Source organism: Poecilia mexicana, unplaced genomic scaffold (assembly GCF_051168715.1).
Source record: "Poecilia mexicana isolate PSO_F unplaced genomic scaffold, ASM5116871v1 scaffold_10, whole genome shotgun sequence".
NCBI lineage: Eukaryota > Metazoa > Chordata > Actinopteri > Cyprinodontiformes > Poeciliidae > Poecilia > Poecilia mexicana.
Genome location: NW_028263379.1, coordinates 18,667,688 through 18,684,147, shown reverse-complemented (window position 1 = coordinate 18,684,147; position 16,460 = coordinate 18,667,688). Strand labels below are relative to the sequence as shown.

Sequence of the window (16,460 nt, the reverse complement as noted above, 5' to 3'; positions counted from 1 at the left end):
CCATTTGCATCAGCTGACCATACGTGCTGAAGGGAAAATAATAAAATAAATAAATAAATAAATACTTGTAGCATTGATCATTTGTGCAGATCTGGTCCAGCTGATGCTCTGCTGTTTAGCCTCCGGTGAGCCTTCTGACCTAATTTCATCCCCCATCTCGCCGCTGCTCAGAGGCCCCGCCCATCTGCTCGACCTGGAGCGGGGTGCGTTCGTTTTACTCATCCGGATTTGGAGGATAAACTGGAAGGGTCAAAATTATTTAAAAATGTTAAACGTCCTTTTTCAGAGAATAAAAAAGGCAAACATTTTAAAAAGTAAATGCAAAAGAGTACTCAAGGTTGCTTTGTGAATTTCATAAGTGAGAGTCCTAACTGTTTATATTAAACAGTAAATTTGGAATAAAATTTAAAGGTTTGATTCTGTAATCTTCAGAAATACAGAAGATGTAATGATTTACTCATTTATAAAAGAGTGTCCAATATTAAAAGATCATGCAAGGAGATTAAAACTGTGAATTTTTTTTGTTTGTTTTTTGGTAAATTCTATGATTATTTTCCCCCCATTTGTCAGAGTAATATTTCAGTCATGTAAATCTCGAAACATTTCCGATATCAAACTGATTTCTGAACGTTTTTTTTTAAATATGATGTGTTTGTATACATTTATTCATTTATTTTAATCTACTTTCTTTGTATTTTGTTAATATATTTTTTCAGTAAATTACATTATGCGTTTTGACGCGACTAATTTCTCAGATTAAAACTATTGTTAGAAAATAATTTTTAAGTCTGTATTGTTTTCATTACATCCACCATTATTAAAAATGTTTTATGATGGTTAGATTTTTAAATTTAGTATTTTAATTTGCTGTAAATCGAAACTCGTCAAATGATATATAGTTTTTGTTTGTTTTTCTTTCTTTTGTTTGTTACTTTCTAATCAAAATTACTGTCGAATCTGATCCGGACGTCAATGAAACGAAGTAACCTATCCGTCAGCCGGTGAATAAATAAAACACTCCTGTATGTTAATGTATTGTAATAGCTTTTTAAATAGCACCTGCTGTGTCCAATGACGGAAGCTCATGCTAATCTCCAGTCTGGTGGTGAACAGGGAAGGGGGCGGGGATTAAATCTTTTCCTTTTTGTGTGTGTGTGTGCGTGAGTGTTTGTGTGTGTTTTCTAACCAGCTGAAAATGGCGGCGGCCCGGACCGTCGATAGCTCCTAACTTTTATCGCACAATAACAAACACCTCAAAAATACTGGGCTTTTTTCCGCATAACATGGGGAGAAACCGTATCCAGAGGCTACAGACGCGTTAGTCGGGACATATTACTTCCACCACACCGTCTTAGCGGAGTTTAAACATAAAGGTAATGATGAAAAGCTCCCAACTACCGTAGACGGGCTAGCGACAACTAGCTAGTTAGCATCATTTATAGCCGACGACCTAAGAACTGTATTGTCAGCAAAGCTAGTTTGCCCGCTCAGCTGACGTTTGGTTATAGCGACACATATTAGTTCATTAACTATGTTGCTGTCAGTTTCGACCCTTAGCAATTTGAAAAATAAGAATATATTGTAGACAAAACCAATCGTGTGATGCTAGCTTTAGCTCGCTGGCTAATGCAATAGTAGCAGGCTAGAACTAGCAGTGAGCCCCGGCTCAAATAGAAGACTATTAGTTTTAAAGAAATATGTGACATTATAGCAATGCCTTTGAGCGTTTAGTTTGCCCGTTTTAGAGATTTAACTTTATTCCTCTTTTGCAGACTATGGAGGATCCTCACACACGGTACAGCAAACGACTGGTAAGTAACTTAGCCAAGATGCTACCTCTCCTAAACACTTTAGTTGTTTATAATACGTCTAAGATGCATTTGCTGCCCTGCATATATATATGTAGCCGTATTCTGTTAGTAATTGTGAAACCTTTGTGTGGTGTGTTTGAATGAAACGACCGGCTTCTTTTGTGCAACTGACTCCAAGCAGAAGCCTCTCTGTTTTGGTTGTAATGAACTTGTTTAAAGACCCTGGGTTCAATAGAAGGTCAAGTTCACCATCTACCCTGATAGCGTTTGTTCAGCGACCTTGTTTCACCCTTTTACAACCCTTTTTTCTTTCAGATTTAAAGCAATAAAAGTCCACCTGGACAATATATTTAAAAATATTTATCTTAATAGTTTCTGGACGGGGGGTTATTAAACATCATTTTAGAAAGCTTGGAAATATAGTTTTTTTTTCTGTTGACTCACTTGTTCAATTTCTCAAATAGTTTAATGTAATTGCAAGTTAAATTGATGAATAACACTTCTTCCTGTTTGTTCCCTTTCTAAATGTTAGCATAATTAGGCAGTTCTGGTTTGATTGCATTGTATATTGACAGTTTCTAAGAGTGGGGAATGCTCTTCATTCTTAAAGCAAATTTAAGCTTAAATAATAGTTTATTTGGTGTGAGAAAAGCACATATTTGGGAAGGGGGGTGGAGGGGTTTAATCCATCTGTCTGGCCAAACAGTGCTTCATGTGGGAGGGGGGCTCGAAGGGGGCAGTGTGTAGAAGATTAACTCCTGCCATCGTATTATGGTAATTCTTTGTGCAACATGAAGTGATGCCGCAGCTGGTTGAGTGATCTCAGGCGAATTGATTTTTCGTCTTCATCTAGAATTACAGTTCAAGACTAATCATGATTTTAGAGAAGATCAAAAACAAGCTTTATCCAGTATCTTTCCATGTGCTGTAAGTAGGCACGCTGCTATCGGTTTGTCTGTGCTTGATGTTTTTGCTAGAAATACAGGATCAAGCTTGTTCTGACAGTGAGTTATGGTTTTCTTTAAGGGATGAGCTGCATACTCAGATTTTGGCCAACTTTGTGTTTGGGTTTTTGATGACAGAAGCACCTTGGAGAAGCATACATGGAGAAAAATGTATGCTGCGGGTTCATTGGCAGAGGGAGTAGTTTTGAACTCAAAAGAAAATAAAAAGCTTAAAAGGATATACCCATTTATGAATTAAAGTGGATGTCCTTACCGTTATCTGTTTTTACAAAAATAAGTCAATCAAAGAACTTGTTGTTTATAGAATGAAAATTGATCTAGTTCATAGTTTTACAGTGTTTCATGAACAGGACGAAGAGTTGCTGTTTTTTTGTTTTTTTTTTTAAATATAATTTCACCTGCCAATAAAAAGTAAATTTGTTGATTCTTGTCAATTAGTTGTCGCACCTTATGCTTTTGCTTTAATTGTTGCCTAAAAATATTTATTTGCTATTGTGATTTTCCGTTTAAAGAATTCCTGGTGATTAACAAACTCAAACCATAATTGGTCGTTTTCTTTTCATACTTAACAAATCAAAGTGGAAACGTTGCTTTGATGAAACCATGTCTGAAATGTTTCTCAACCAAACTGTCAAGATTTTTATGTCCAAGTTCAAGCTGCTTTACTAAAGCCCAGATGGTCGGGTTTCAATTAAAAAAAATTGTGACAGTCTTTTTGTCCAAGTTCTTGAATTTAATCATAACAATTGTGAAAAAGTGAGGTGCCTTTTAGTTTTTTTATGTTGCTGTAAAGTAACAAATGTGGCCTTTGTGCTGAATAAATGAGCTGCTGAAGGTTAATTAAGAATTTATTCCAGCCACATAAAACACAACATTCTTCATAAAATACTTTACTGCTATATCCATCACATTTAAGCCAGACATGTTTTGTGCTCTTGTGTTGCAATCTTTTCTTTACAAGTCTCACTGGAGATTGAAAGGCAAAATTTATTCACGAAGTCCAGCTGCTGAAGCCATTCTCTTGTTTAACCTACACACTCAATATTGGTATCATTTTAGTTTTCTTTTAATTATTGCTCTTTCAAATGAAGTTGTTTGTTTTAACCTTCAGTTCTTCTAAAAGGTTTGCTAATGCACCTTTTTAAAGGATGTATATAAACACTGTTCTAATCTTTTCTATTATCCTTGTATTCATTTGAAATTAACTTGACTTTCCTTTTGTCTTTGAGATCTTTCATGCTGTTTTCCAAATTAGTATTTTCAGAACAAGTGATAAAATAGTCTTTTGTCCCAGTTGCGGTTTGGAGCACAGCTTTTTTAATTAGCATCTTATTTGCTCATGCGGCTGTTTTCTGTTTTACATTAGTTGCTGTGGTGCTGATTTGTCAAGGAATTTGGAAAATGATCATTTTTAGCCCAGAAAGTGTCTGTTAAATGATTTATAGGAACTTGTAGTTCAGTGTTGGTGTGAATTAATTTAAATGTCATTCACAAGGTCTCCAGAGTTGCTCCTTTGCTCTGTTTTGTTTTTCCGTCTGCTCAAAATAAGTTACTTTAAGAAATCCTGGGGGACTTTAGACTTTAAAAAATCCAACTTTCTCTTTCACAGAATCACATGATTGATAATTGAATGAGCTGAGATCTATCACAACATAACAGCGTTTATTGGAAACAATCACCAAGATGACAGAAGGGAAAAGGGAAGTGAGAAAAGTGGCATCAAAGAATTTAAAAATAATTCGGGGCACAAAAGAAAACAAGAGAACATCTGGAGCTAAATTCTCCATCCCTTTCCCCCACCCACACATTAAACTGTTGCTGATATTGTAGTCACTCAAATCGGTTCTGACTTTTAAAATCCACTTTTCCTCCTCAGCGGACGGCTCCGCGAAGGCAGTACCAGGATGATGGCATCTCAGATGATGAGATCGAAGGCAAACGAACCTTTGACCTGCATGAGAAGCTGCAGTGTGAGAGGTTTGGCAGTGATCTCGTCAAACACATGGAGGGTAAAGGTGAGATGCCCGCATGTAAATGAAATGGATCCACTCAGGATGTGTAAAGGCAGTGCAATTATTTTTAAGTCAGTTTGTTCTGTACTTGTAGGTGAAACTTACAAACACAGGAGTGTGTCCTGTTTGTTAAATCATTTTCTTTGCTTTTTCCATATCCTTGATAGATTTTACATATGAATATATACAGAGAGAAGGGCTCAGGGACCCCATTATTTTTAAGACAACCGATGGGCTCGGTATACAGTAAGTCGGTGTATTTATCTTTCATCTCATAATATCATTTAAAGAGAATTAGAAAAATTAAAAAAACGACTCTGTCTTACAGAATGCCAGACCCAGATTTCAGTGTGAGTGATGTCAAGTTATTTGTCGGTAAGTTCTTGAATTCTGTATTCTGTTTGTATATTTAACTGTTTTTTCTTAGGCTTGTTGCTCGTCTTTAGGATCAACTATTTTAAAATGTTGGAAAGCTAAATGTCATCAATTCTTCCTGAAAAAAGACAAATTGAGCTCAATTTTTATGTCTAACGTTTTATTTATTACAATTTAAAAGTTTATACAACACCTTTTTCTAAACATATGTCATAAATTTAATTTCTATTTAGTTATTTTAGCTTAACTTAATGTATTTTAGGCTGCTGAAGTTTCCCCCCTTCTCAAAACTGAAGTTATTCCAGGGCTGAATTTTAGCTTCTTTTATGGAGGTATCATTTGCTGAACTCTTGTCAACTGACCTGCAGGCAGTCGACGGATTGTAGATGTTATGGACGTGAATACCCAAAAGGGAATTGAGATGTCTATGGCTCAGTGGCGACGCTACTACGAGACGCCGCCATCGGAAAGGGAGAAACTCTACAATGTGATCAGCCTGGAGTTCAGCCACACCAGGCTGGAGAACCTGGTCAAACGACCAGCATCAGTAAGGACCAAAGTCATTTCACACTTTAGATCTTTACACATATTTACAGTTGCATAACAAAGAACTTAACATATTTTTGACTTTTTGACTGTTTGACAAGGCCATGGCAACACTTACTAGATTGCATTTTATTTGCAAAAAGAAATCCTGTTGGCTGGCAGTGGTAGAAATGTGTGAAGACACATTGGCATCATCTTCTTCTCTCCTCTGTCCAGGTGGACCTTATTGACTGGGTGGACAACATGTGGCCTCGTCATCTGAAGGAGAGACAGAGAGACTCCACTAATGCCATTATAGACATGCATTATCCCAAAGTACAGAAGTGAGTAAACCACCTGGATATTTGATTCACTTCAGTTAAAGTTCTCTACTGGACATTTCTAGTACATAGATGCTTAAGAAAAGTTGCTTCATTGTTTTCTGAAACTGGCTGTGTTTGTTTCTCAGGTACTGTCTCATGAGTGTGCAGGGCTGCTTCACAGACTTCCACATTGACTTTGGGGGAACTTCAGTCTGGTACCACATTCTGCGAGGGGCAAAGGTCAGTTTTGGCATGATGCTGTATAAAAAAGGAAAGCTTTTGCTGTATTTGATCATAGGCCAATTTTTCTTAACATCACCTTTCATTTCCTGTTGGTGGAAATTAAAATGAAAATTTGGTTCCAAATTCATTTTGTGACCTCTGTATACCCGCCTTCGTTGAACGTTTTGCTAAGCTGGAATAGTTTTGAGGTGGAGACGGTTTTTAAGGCTTGATGATTAAGACATGATTAAGTTTAATCTGGTTTGGGAGATAATATTTAAGATGATTCAAACTCTGTATTTATCATCTATGAACATTTTCATATTATTGCAGGTGTTTTGGTTGATTCCACCAACGCCTCAGAACCTGGACATGTATGAGAACTGGGTTTTATCGGGAAAGCAGGGCGACATCTTCTTGGGAGACAAGTGTTACGACTGCCAGAGGATAGAGCTCCAGCAGGGCAACACCTTCATAATCCCGTCAGGTCTGTTATGCCAATAACGACGGGCAAACAAACACATCTGCTTCCTCTTATTGAACATGAGAGGATAAAACAAGGAGTTTTACCCTGCTTAGATAAAAGTGGAAGAAGAACGCACTTAATCGTCACATTTATTGTGAATGTTTTGTGTGCTGCAGGGTGGATCCATGCTGTGTACACTCCAGAAGATACTTTAGTGTTCGGGGGGAACTTTCTCCACAGCTTTAACATCCCCATGCAGCTCAACATCTACAATATTGAAGACCGCACACGGGTGAGAAACAAATCATACCTAAGCTTATCAGATAGTGTTTTTTTATACTATTATTATAATGCAAGGCAAAGTTTCAGTAGGTGTATAATAAGTGATTACACAACTGTACCAAAAGAGTGAGTCTTTGCACATGATTCACAGTTTCCCCACTGAAGGTCTTAAATCTTTATTTCCAGCAGTTGGTGTGTTTTGTTGAGTAAATCTTTGTACATACATACCATTGTGTAACGCAAGACTTAACTTGTGGCGATGTTGCAATTGAACTTCTGATCTACTGCCTGGGATGCAAGAGAAGATTTCAACCAATCGTTCTTAAAATAGAAAAAGGTATTTGTTGCTGATAATTGGATGATAGTAGAAACTATTTCTGCACATAGGAATATGTAAGAAGCTTGCTGACAAATAGCAACAGTTGTTATCGTATTAGCTTTGAATTGCTGGTAGAAGTACACACCTTTCAGAACCTGTTGGTCATGGCTCAGGAAAAGCTGATGGGAGCTTAAGGATGTCTCAACACCTGATAGCCTGGAAGACTTTACCCAGAATGCCTTGTGCTATAGTCATTTCTGCTTTTGGAGCGGTCTCGGTTTCACTTTGGCATTCACATATGTATTCTAACCGCACCAGAGTTCACTTCAACTGAACCAAGGTTGTAGGCAGATCAGATTTCTCTTTTTTGTTGTTGTTGCTCGATTCCACATTTACGCCTCCCCAAACGAACCAGGGTTTGATTAAAACAGACCAAATAGGACTGGTGTGAATGCACCCTTATTGAAAATCTTGTCTTCAGTTACATCATAAATACCTAAATAAATTTTATGAAAATAAACAAAAGTAATGATGAGGTGAGCTGAATTATTTAAAAATATGTACATATTTCTGTCATCGTTGTTTAGGTGCCAGCAAAGTTCCGGTACCCGTTCTACTATGAGATGTGCTGGTACGTCGTAGAGAGATACCTCTTCTGTCTCACCAACATCTCCCACCTCACCCCGGAGTTCCAGAAATACTCGCTCGGCATTGGTAAGAATGAATGAAAACAAAGTTTTCCTTTTGTGTTTTTCTAGTTTTCAAGCTCCCACACGGGATCGGGTAGAAACAATTTCGTCTTTGATTTCTTTTTCAGGACTGACTCGCGCAGATGTCGGAAGTAACGATCCCCCCATTAACGGCACCAACGGGGTCGACGGTGAGGATGAAGAAAAGCCGAAGGTAGAAGAGATCAAAGAAGAGGAGGGCGATGAAGAGCTTGAAAACAAAATAGGAACGACTCGGCCTGTGCTGACGCCTTTTGAACTGGAGGGACTGTGGAACCTTTTAGGGAAGCTGGAGGAGCTGCCAGCCCATAAAAAGTGCGTCCCTGCAGGAATCAGAAATGCTGCAGCGCTGCTGGAGGACATGAGGGTGGGTAGCTGTACATTTCTTGAATGTGATATCATTCTACAAAGCTTAAATGTTTTCCATCTTACCTGGTTGTGTCCAGGCTGTTCTAAGGGAGCGTGCCGGTGACGACTTCAAACTATCCTGCACTGGAGAGCCGATCGTCAAGTGGCCTGAAAGGGTGAGTTACGGATATTTAATATATCTATTTTGTTTTAACACTGTGATATTAAAAGCTCAATTCATGTTAGTATTCTTTCAATACTAACATGTTTCTCCAACCGTCTTCTTCTGCTGTGGTGTAGCCGTCATGGTACCAGCCCCCAACACCCCCAGCACCTGTTATTTATCGTCCCCGCCTGGGTCCGTCTCTGCACAAATCTAAGCGGTCTACCAAACACACTTCCATTTCGGCGCTGCGGCGCAGGCGGGTGAGATGCAAGCGATGCTCCGCCTGCTGCAGGAAGGAGTGCGGGGACTGCCAGTACTGTCACGACATGAGAAAATTTGGTGGTCCTGGACGCATGAAAAAGAGCTGCGTTATGAGGCAATGTCTAATGGTGAGATGACAGGCAAACTGATGGAGTGCTATAAAACAATGTTAAAACTAAATAATGTTGCAGGACTTTCAAAAGGTAACGTTTAGCTTAAAATTCTGTTAAATGATGCCAAAAATATTCTTTAGATTCTAAAGAATATGAGACTGGTAGCTTGAGGTTCTCTGACAAAATTGAGATTTTACTTTTTTTCTTTAATATAAAAAAGGTTCTTAGCAGCTTTATATAATTTTTGTGATCTTCTGTATGAGAGCAGAAGTTTCTTATAATATATTTTTTTTGCAGCCTGCTTTGCCAAACACAGCCCGATGTGCCGTTTGTGGAGAAGGAGAGTTTGACGAATCAGATCCCAGCACGTACTCTTTAATGGAGTGCACCGCCTGCTCGCAGATCGTACATCGTCAGTGTGTTAAGGTGAGTCTTTTCTGCAGGCGTAGAAGCAGATACAATGAAACAGAGAGGGTTAAATAAAGATTAAACATTAAATCAGTTGCTACATGCCTTTCAGCACTGGGGCAGGTGCATCATAATACTTCATTCATAAATGTCATTGTTTTGGTTTGGGATTCACTGATCAACCTTCGACTTGTTACTATATGCATTACCGTGTTGGTGACTGGTGTCATACTAAGCCTAAGATGCATTTCTTTGCTAGATTTGGTCGTGTTTGTGTCTGAGCTTTAGCGTTTCCGTTTCAGGAACCCGGTGAGGGGAAGATCAACAAGGACCTGCCCAGCTGCTGGGAGTGTCCCAGATGTTACCAAGGGAATGACTCCGACTCAGAGGTACAAGATTTCTGCTTCTGTTTCTTGGTGTTTCATTGTATTAGAAACTTTTTTTTTTTTTTTTCCAACCAGTTAAAATATAACATCCGGTTTATTAATGTTCAGTCTTCCAGTGAGGAGGAGAGTGAGGACTCGGAGGGCTCCACATTCATGCCACAGTCTAAACGTTCGTATCAGGATGACGTTTGCGAGGAAGGTCCGAGTCGAGGGAAACGAAGCCGACTGCACGGCCGACAAACGGCGCCCCCTCCCTCCCAAAAGCTGCTGCTACAGCATCAACAGAGTCGCAAACGAGAGAGTGCTCTGGAGCACAGACTTAAGAAAAGGGTAGATATGATGCACTTGAAGAGTGTTTACTATTTAATATTTTACTTGTTGAAAGAAGGTTGTAGAAAAAAAATTCAATGTTTCTTAATTTTTCACCTTCCAGATAAAAATGGAGAGGAGCAAACTTTTAAGAGTAAGAAACTTTTGCTGTTTTGCAGTTTATAATATTGTGCTTAAACCTGAGGTGTCCGAAGTGTGGTCCAGGGGCCATTTGTAGCCCCTCAACTGATTGTGTGTGGCCCATAATTTCATATTAAAGATGATACAAATCCCCCAGCCTCCAGCACAGGTGTTTGATGCAAACCTTGTGTTTTTAATTACAAAGTTTTTATCACAAAGTAAAATCTTCTTACAATAGAAAATGTTGGAAACGACACCAATCATTTAAATTTGCTTTAAATGATTTAATAAACTTTTAATTAGTTTATTAAACCTGGCTAAATCCAGCAGGTGTTTTCAAAGAAACGATTACCTAAATACTGACTTCATTTCTCAAAATTGACAAAATTTTAATATCTTTATATTTTTGAATTGATGCCTTGAAAAGTTGCAAAATGCATTTTAATAAGGCAAACCTGAAAAACTATTTAGGTTTTATGCAGAATAATTTATGACTACTTTATTTTTTTAAACTATTGCATTCTTAGCTTTTTGTTGATGAGGTAAAATGAACTTCTTCGGCCCTCAGATCCTTTTAACTTGCTGATTTTGCCCCTTGTGACAAAAACTCTGGACACCCCTGGCTCTAATCATTCCATGCTTTTGTTTTGCATTCAGATTTGACTGATTGAAATTAGTGTTTAAAAAATATCTTATCCTTGTTTACCTTTTTTTTCCCAAAGAAACAGGCGTGTTTAGATCGCTCTCCCCGGTTCCTGAGCTCCAGGATGATTTCTCGCTTGCACTCTCCAGTCAACAGACTGTCTCAGGGCCAAATCCGGGGCTCTGGTTGGGCAACTGGTTCGTCTCACAGCAGCATTCTGGGAGGTAATGGATCGTTTGGGCAGCAGAAGTCCTCCCACGGCCTGGTGCTTCATCCCAAAGGAGAGCCCCGCAGGGGGCACGGAAGAGGTGTGAGGCTGCGAGGAGGAGGAGCGGGACGCGGCATCAGAGGTGGAGGGAGACACCACAAGCCGGAGGAGGACAGCGAGGACAGCAGCAGCAGCAGCACCAACAGCAGCAGCAGCGAGGAAGACGAGGACGAGGAGGAGGAGGAGGAGGAGAGCGGGCTGAACAACGGGAGGGTGGGGGATAAAGAGAACCGGCCACAGTCGAGGCGAGGGCAGCCCGCCACAGAACAGGACGAGTGTGGAAGTGGACTGGGCAACCAAAACGGAGGAGAAAAGGACGACGAAGAGGAGGAAACGGAGTACGACATTCCAAAAGGGGACAAAGACGGCTCGTTCATTAAAGTGACGCTTCAAAAGCCGCCCAGAGCAAAACAGGACTCCTCAGCGATCGTCCCGAAATTAGAGGCCGTCGCCCCTCAAACTGCAGCTTCTGCAGCAACCAACCAGAGCAAAGCCCTCCACAGACCCCCCATCAGAAATCGAGGGCCTTGTCCGGACCGAAACACAAACCGGGTGACGCCGCCGCGCACTCGGAGCAGACACACAGACTCTCGTTCTTCCAACCCGGACAGGCTGGAAGCATCGAAACAAACGAGATCGACCAGACCAGCTAAACTTAGCAACGGTGCTTCCTCCTCTTCATCAACTGAGCTTCATCATCTCAGAGTCCCCCTCTCCGCCCTGCAGGAAGGAGGGGGGGACGCGGACAGGGAGAGCTGCGGGGGTGGGCCGAGCTGTGAGAGGGAGGTCTGGGTCTCCGTCTTTCGCTACTTGAACCGAACGGATCTGTGTGTCTGCATGGCGGTCTGCAAGAACTGGTACAAATGGTAAGACCTGTTCACACAGTTATTGTAGATCCGATTAACAGTTTATGACTAGTTTCACCTCCTTTCATTTCCTCTCACTTAAACTCGTTTTTTGCTTTTCTGGCCAACTTGTCTTGTAAATACCAGAGTCCATTCTGGTCCAATTTAAATTTGCAGACACGAGCTACAGAACGATGAGTCGCTCACAATTTGGTTTCATTCATCAGTGAGAAGTCAAGTCGACTTCTACTTATGAGGAGTTTTAACAATAAGCTACAGAAGGTTTCACCCTAAAGTGTGAACTTCAGATTCTCCGTTTCACATTTAACCTAGATTCTTACTCATCTGGTCCATATTTCACATGCTAACGTTTATTAAAATCTTTTCTGAGTTTGATAATTAACAGGCAACAAAACGCAGTTTGGGTGTCAAAACAAAGGCTGTAAGTAATTTCTTTCTTACACCCCTTTGTACTCTTATTCCTCCCCCATGATTTGTTTTTTTGAAACATAATTTTAGGCTTGAACCAATGAAAATTAGTACATTTTTCTTGGCAGTGAAATATTGCCTTTATTTATAGAGATAACCATAAAAGTACTTTGTTTCATATTCATAGGTAAATTAGTATTTTCAGAAAACTATTTCTTTTTCCTGTGTAGTCTAGTTTACATTTAGGAAATCTGACAGGTTATGACCTCTGATCAAATTACATTGAGCAACTTTCAGCTGTTTGATATTTATAGGAGTAGTGAGGTGACAAAAGCAGTACCTAAGAACATTTCATTTAACTTGCCTCCAATGTGTAAGGATGATATAGTTGAGGGAAAAAAAGTTCTGCCCCTTGTTTTCACAGATTTTACTTCCCCTCTGTGGACAAAAGCTATAAATGGCGGCTGGGATTTAAACAGTTAAAATCCAAGAGATTTATCTGTAAAAACTGAAAGTATACATTTTGCAATCTGCCTTTCAGTCATAGTTAACCTCTCATTCTGTTTTACAAACAAACTTGAAATTTAAGGCAAATATGCTCTTATATTTCACCTTTGCCTGATTTTATGAATTTAGTCGTGGGACATTTCCCCTCTTGGAAGGATTATAGGTTTTGCTGCTGAAATAAGCCGCCTGACAGAAATGTTTTATTGAGTTATTTTTGTCTGTAGGTGTTTAGATAAAAGGCTCTGGGCCCGAATTGACCTGAGCATCAAGCGCACTGTGACCCCTCAGGCCCTCACAGGCATCATAAAGAGACAACCCGTCACACTCGACCTCTCCTGGACGAACATCTCCAAAAAACAGCTCAACTGGCTGATTGGCCGCCTGCCTGGTACGACTCAAGTACAAGCCTCTTGTTGGACTCCTCGTTTTGATTTTGTCTTATTTGGTAGTGCCACAGTATGAAAACAAATGCGACCCGTTATCCATTTTGCAGGACTAAAGGACTTGATGCTGTCCGGTTGTTCCTGGTCGTCGATTTCAGCTCTCTGCTCCACCGGCTGTCCTCTCCTTCGCTCTCTGGACCTGCGAAACGCGTACGGCGTCAAAGACGCACAGATCAGGGAATTGGTCATACCTCCAGGTAAGCAGAAGAGCCGCCTCAGACTGCAGGTGTACATTACAAGACCTGCCTGACAAAATATTAATATAAAGTTGATGTAGACCTGGGCGACGGAACAAATTTTAACAGACACCAAAATTTGACGATGATTTTACCCATGTCAGTATTTAAAAAAGGAGAAAAAAAAATGAAAAGAAAAGTTGTCTTTCTTTGGGTCTGTATTGGAAGGCTATGCTCATGTCCCTTTAAAACGCTGCTCTGTGTACAGCCTGTCGTCTTTAGACTCCACCCCATACAGTCTGCAACAAGAAGTAAAGTAGATGGGGAGGTTAAGAAAATGAACATTTCAGAATGTTGAAGCTGTATTGGTAGAGCTGGTCGAGAAGCAGCTCATTACCCCGAAAAAGCGTCAACATTTTGGGTTCTGCGAGGACATTAGAACGTTACTAAATACTTCTAAATTTGTTCATTTCTGCTTATTTGTTCTATAACTTTTAAGTGCACATTTACTTCATTTATTTGCAGATTGTTTTTTTTTTTTTCAAACCCCAATAAAGTGGCAGTAAAAATACTTGGTCCAGGAGAGTATTGATTTTAGGCCACAACACCATAACTTCTCCAACTTTTTTTCTCCACTTGCTTCCACCAGGCTGTGACAACCGCAGCCAGCTGAGGAGCATGCAGTGCTTGCGGCTTGCAGGTCTGGACATCAGCGACCCCACTCTGCGGCTGGTGATCCGCCACATGCCCCATTTAACTAAACTGGATCTGTCCCACTGCAACAGCCTCACCGACCACTCCATCAACCTGCTGACCGCGGTCGGCTCGTCCACCCGGAACACGCTGACCGAGCTCAACCTAGGAGGTGAGCGATGCTGAGAGCGGGACGGACATCTCGGTTTGCATTTCCTCGCGTTTAACCTTTGCCTTCGTTTCTCTTCAGGCTGCAGCAAACTGACTGACGCGTGTTTGAAATATCTGCGCCGCCTGTCGTGCATCTCTCTGCTCGACCTGCGAGGCTGCAAAGGAGTCTCCAGAAAGGCCTGCGAGGCCTTCATCTCTGAGCTGTCGGTCAACACACTCTACTGCCTATCAGATGAGAAACTGATCCAGCGGATATCCTAGTCGCCTGCCTTCTCTCTGCGCTTTAGTGATTTGAGATGCAAAAAGCAGAGGGCGCGTCTCCGGACCCGTCTCTACAGGGAAACTGGACTGCAGGAGGGGTGGGGTCTGAACTGGAGCGCTTGCTTGCTTCACTGGTGTTTGGTAAAGGGAGGTGTTAGAGCAAGATCAATACGTCTTACTTTTATTTTTGTTTTTTTCTGTGTACCTACAGAGACGCTCAGGAGCCTTTTTGCTGTTCATTTTAGACATAACTTTTGGAAAGAGCATATAATTTTTCATTAACTGGAATGGGAGACTGATCAACTAGCTCAGTTTGTCCTGTGGATGGCCGCCTCGACTTTTTTTTTTTTTTTTTGTGAAAAAAGTACCAGTGTTGGCTCTCATCACAAACTCTTGCCTTTCAGAATTAGCAAAGACTTTGAGTTGCATCCGTGGGATATAAATAATTGATCCATTATGCTAATCTATCATAAAATCTTATTTTCATTGTGACAACACAGAATCGCTTTGACTTCAACTACATTTGGGTGCTTCTAGTAGATTTTTTTTTTTTTTCTTGTCTGGGTTAAATTGTCAACATTTGCTTTATGCACAACAGCTATGCTTGGAGATTTTTATTTTTATTTTTTATCTAGACATAAGCAAAATCATCAGACTACTGGAATGGCCTGTGTTTACCATTGTGCATCCAGCTTTGTAATTAAAAGACTTATTGCAGCAGTTGTTAGGGGTATACATTGTTGTAAAGCTTGAGAAGGTACAAAGACTGTGTGAGTAGGCAATCAACATAGTAACAAGACCTCACCCCGCCGATGGGGCAGGTTGTAATAAGTGTGGGGGAAAAGCCAAGGATACGCTGACAGATAAATGGTGCATTTCCAAACAGCAGTTCAACTTCAGGTGCTATTATTTTCAAACACATATTGGTTTGTTTTTTTGTACAGACGTTGAAAGCAAAAAAATATTGTAGATGAAACTGCTCCCCGCCCCTCTTTGATACAATTTTCTTTTTTTAATGGATGTTGGGGGAAAGTAGTCACTTTTGTTCACTCGTCTCTGTCTGCGTGGAGATGCAAGATTTTATTTGGAGAATTTGCTCGTTTGTTTTTGTTTCCTTTAAGTGTTAAAACTCTGAAACAAAGCTCTCCTCCCGGACTGCTCCCCTGGCCATATCCCTAAGAATGAATATAATTATATAAATATTTACTTTTGTGTAAATGTGTATTTTTTTTTCCTTCTGTTTTTTGTTTTTGGCTTCCTCTTTTAGATTATAAACAGATCGTGTAGCATTGTAATTATTTTCAGAAGCTTTTTTCACTTCATGTTGTGTTATTTTTCAAGAAAAATAAAAAAAAGTTGACATCGATTTCAGCATCTTTGCCAAGTTGAAATGGCGACTCCGCCTTACTTCTAACCTGTCAAGCTAATTTTAATGGGATTAAAAGTAACAAATGCAGTTTGAATTTTTTTTTTTTTTTGAGAGCATAAAGTTTGCTGACTGTACATGAAGACCTAATTTCCCCCCCAATACTCAGAACTGACTGCGCCACCCTTTGGTGCAATGAGTTCTTCATTCTGCTATGAAGCAATCTTGGTCCATTCTTCTTGCCGAATTATTTTAAAACAGTCACTTTGGTGGATTTTGAGGTGGCCTATGCCCCAACTTTGACCAGGCTACTTCAAAATCCTTGTTTTTGAGCAGCTACTTAGTTAGCCCTCCTGGTGTTGCATAACCCAGATGTGCTTTACTTCAAGCTCTTAAACTGATGGGTGAACATTGTTTTTCAGGGTTTTCTGATGCATGATTTACGTTTCCTTCAGTTCAAGTTGTCCAGAAGAAGCAAAGCAGTCCAAGGCATTGCAT

General features: G+C 40.2%; 1 protein-coding gene across 1 annotated transcript; it reads left to right on the top strand.

Annotated features, from left to right (window-relative positions):
- Positions 1-844: 844 nt before the first annotated feature.
- kdm2ab (lysine (K)-specific demethylase 2Ab) lies at positions 845-15,962 on the top strand. The gene is made up of 23 exons (XM_014992127.2): positions 845-1,373; positions 1,773-1,811; positions 4,653-4,791; positions 4,956-5,034; positions 5,117-5,163; positions 5,532-5,710; positions 5,926-6,032; positions 6,158-6,251; positions 6,567-6,720; positions 6,876-6,991; positions 7,888-8,014; positions 8,118-8,395; positions 8,475-8,552; positions 8,677-8,931; positions 9,214-9,342; positions 9,627-9,713; positions 9,819-10,040; positions 10,144-10,173; positions 10,883-11,937; positions 13,077-13,240; positions 13,346-13,492; positions 14,121-14,336; positions 14,415-15,962. Exons 2-23 carry the CDS (start codon positions 1,776-1,778, stop codon positions 14,594-14,596), a joined length of 3,921 nt encoding a protein of 1,306 aa, XP_014847613.2. The 5' UTR covers positions 845-1,373; positions 1,773-1,775; the 3' UTR covers positions 14,597-15,962.
- The last annotated feature ends 498 nt before the right edge of the window (positions 15,963-16,460 follow it).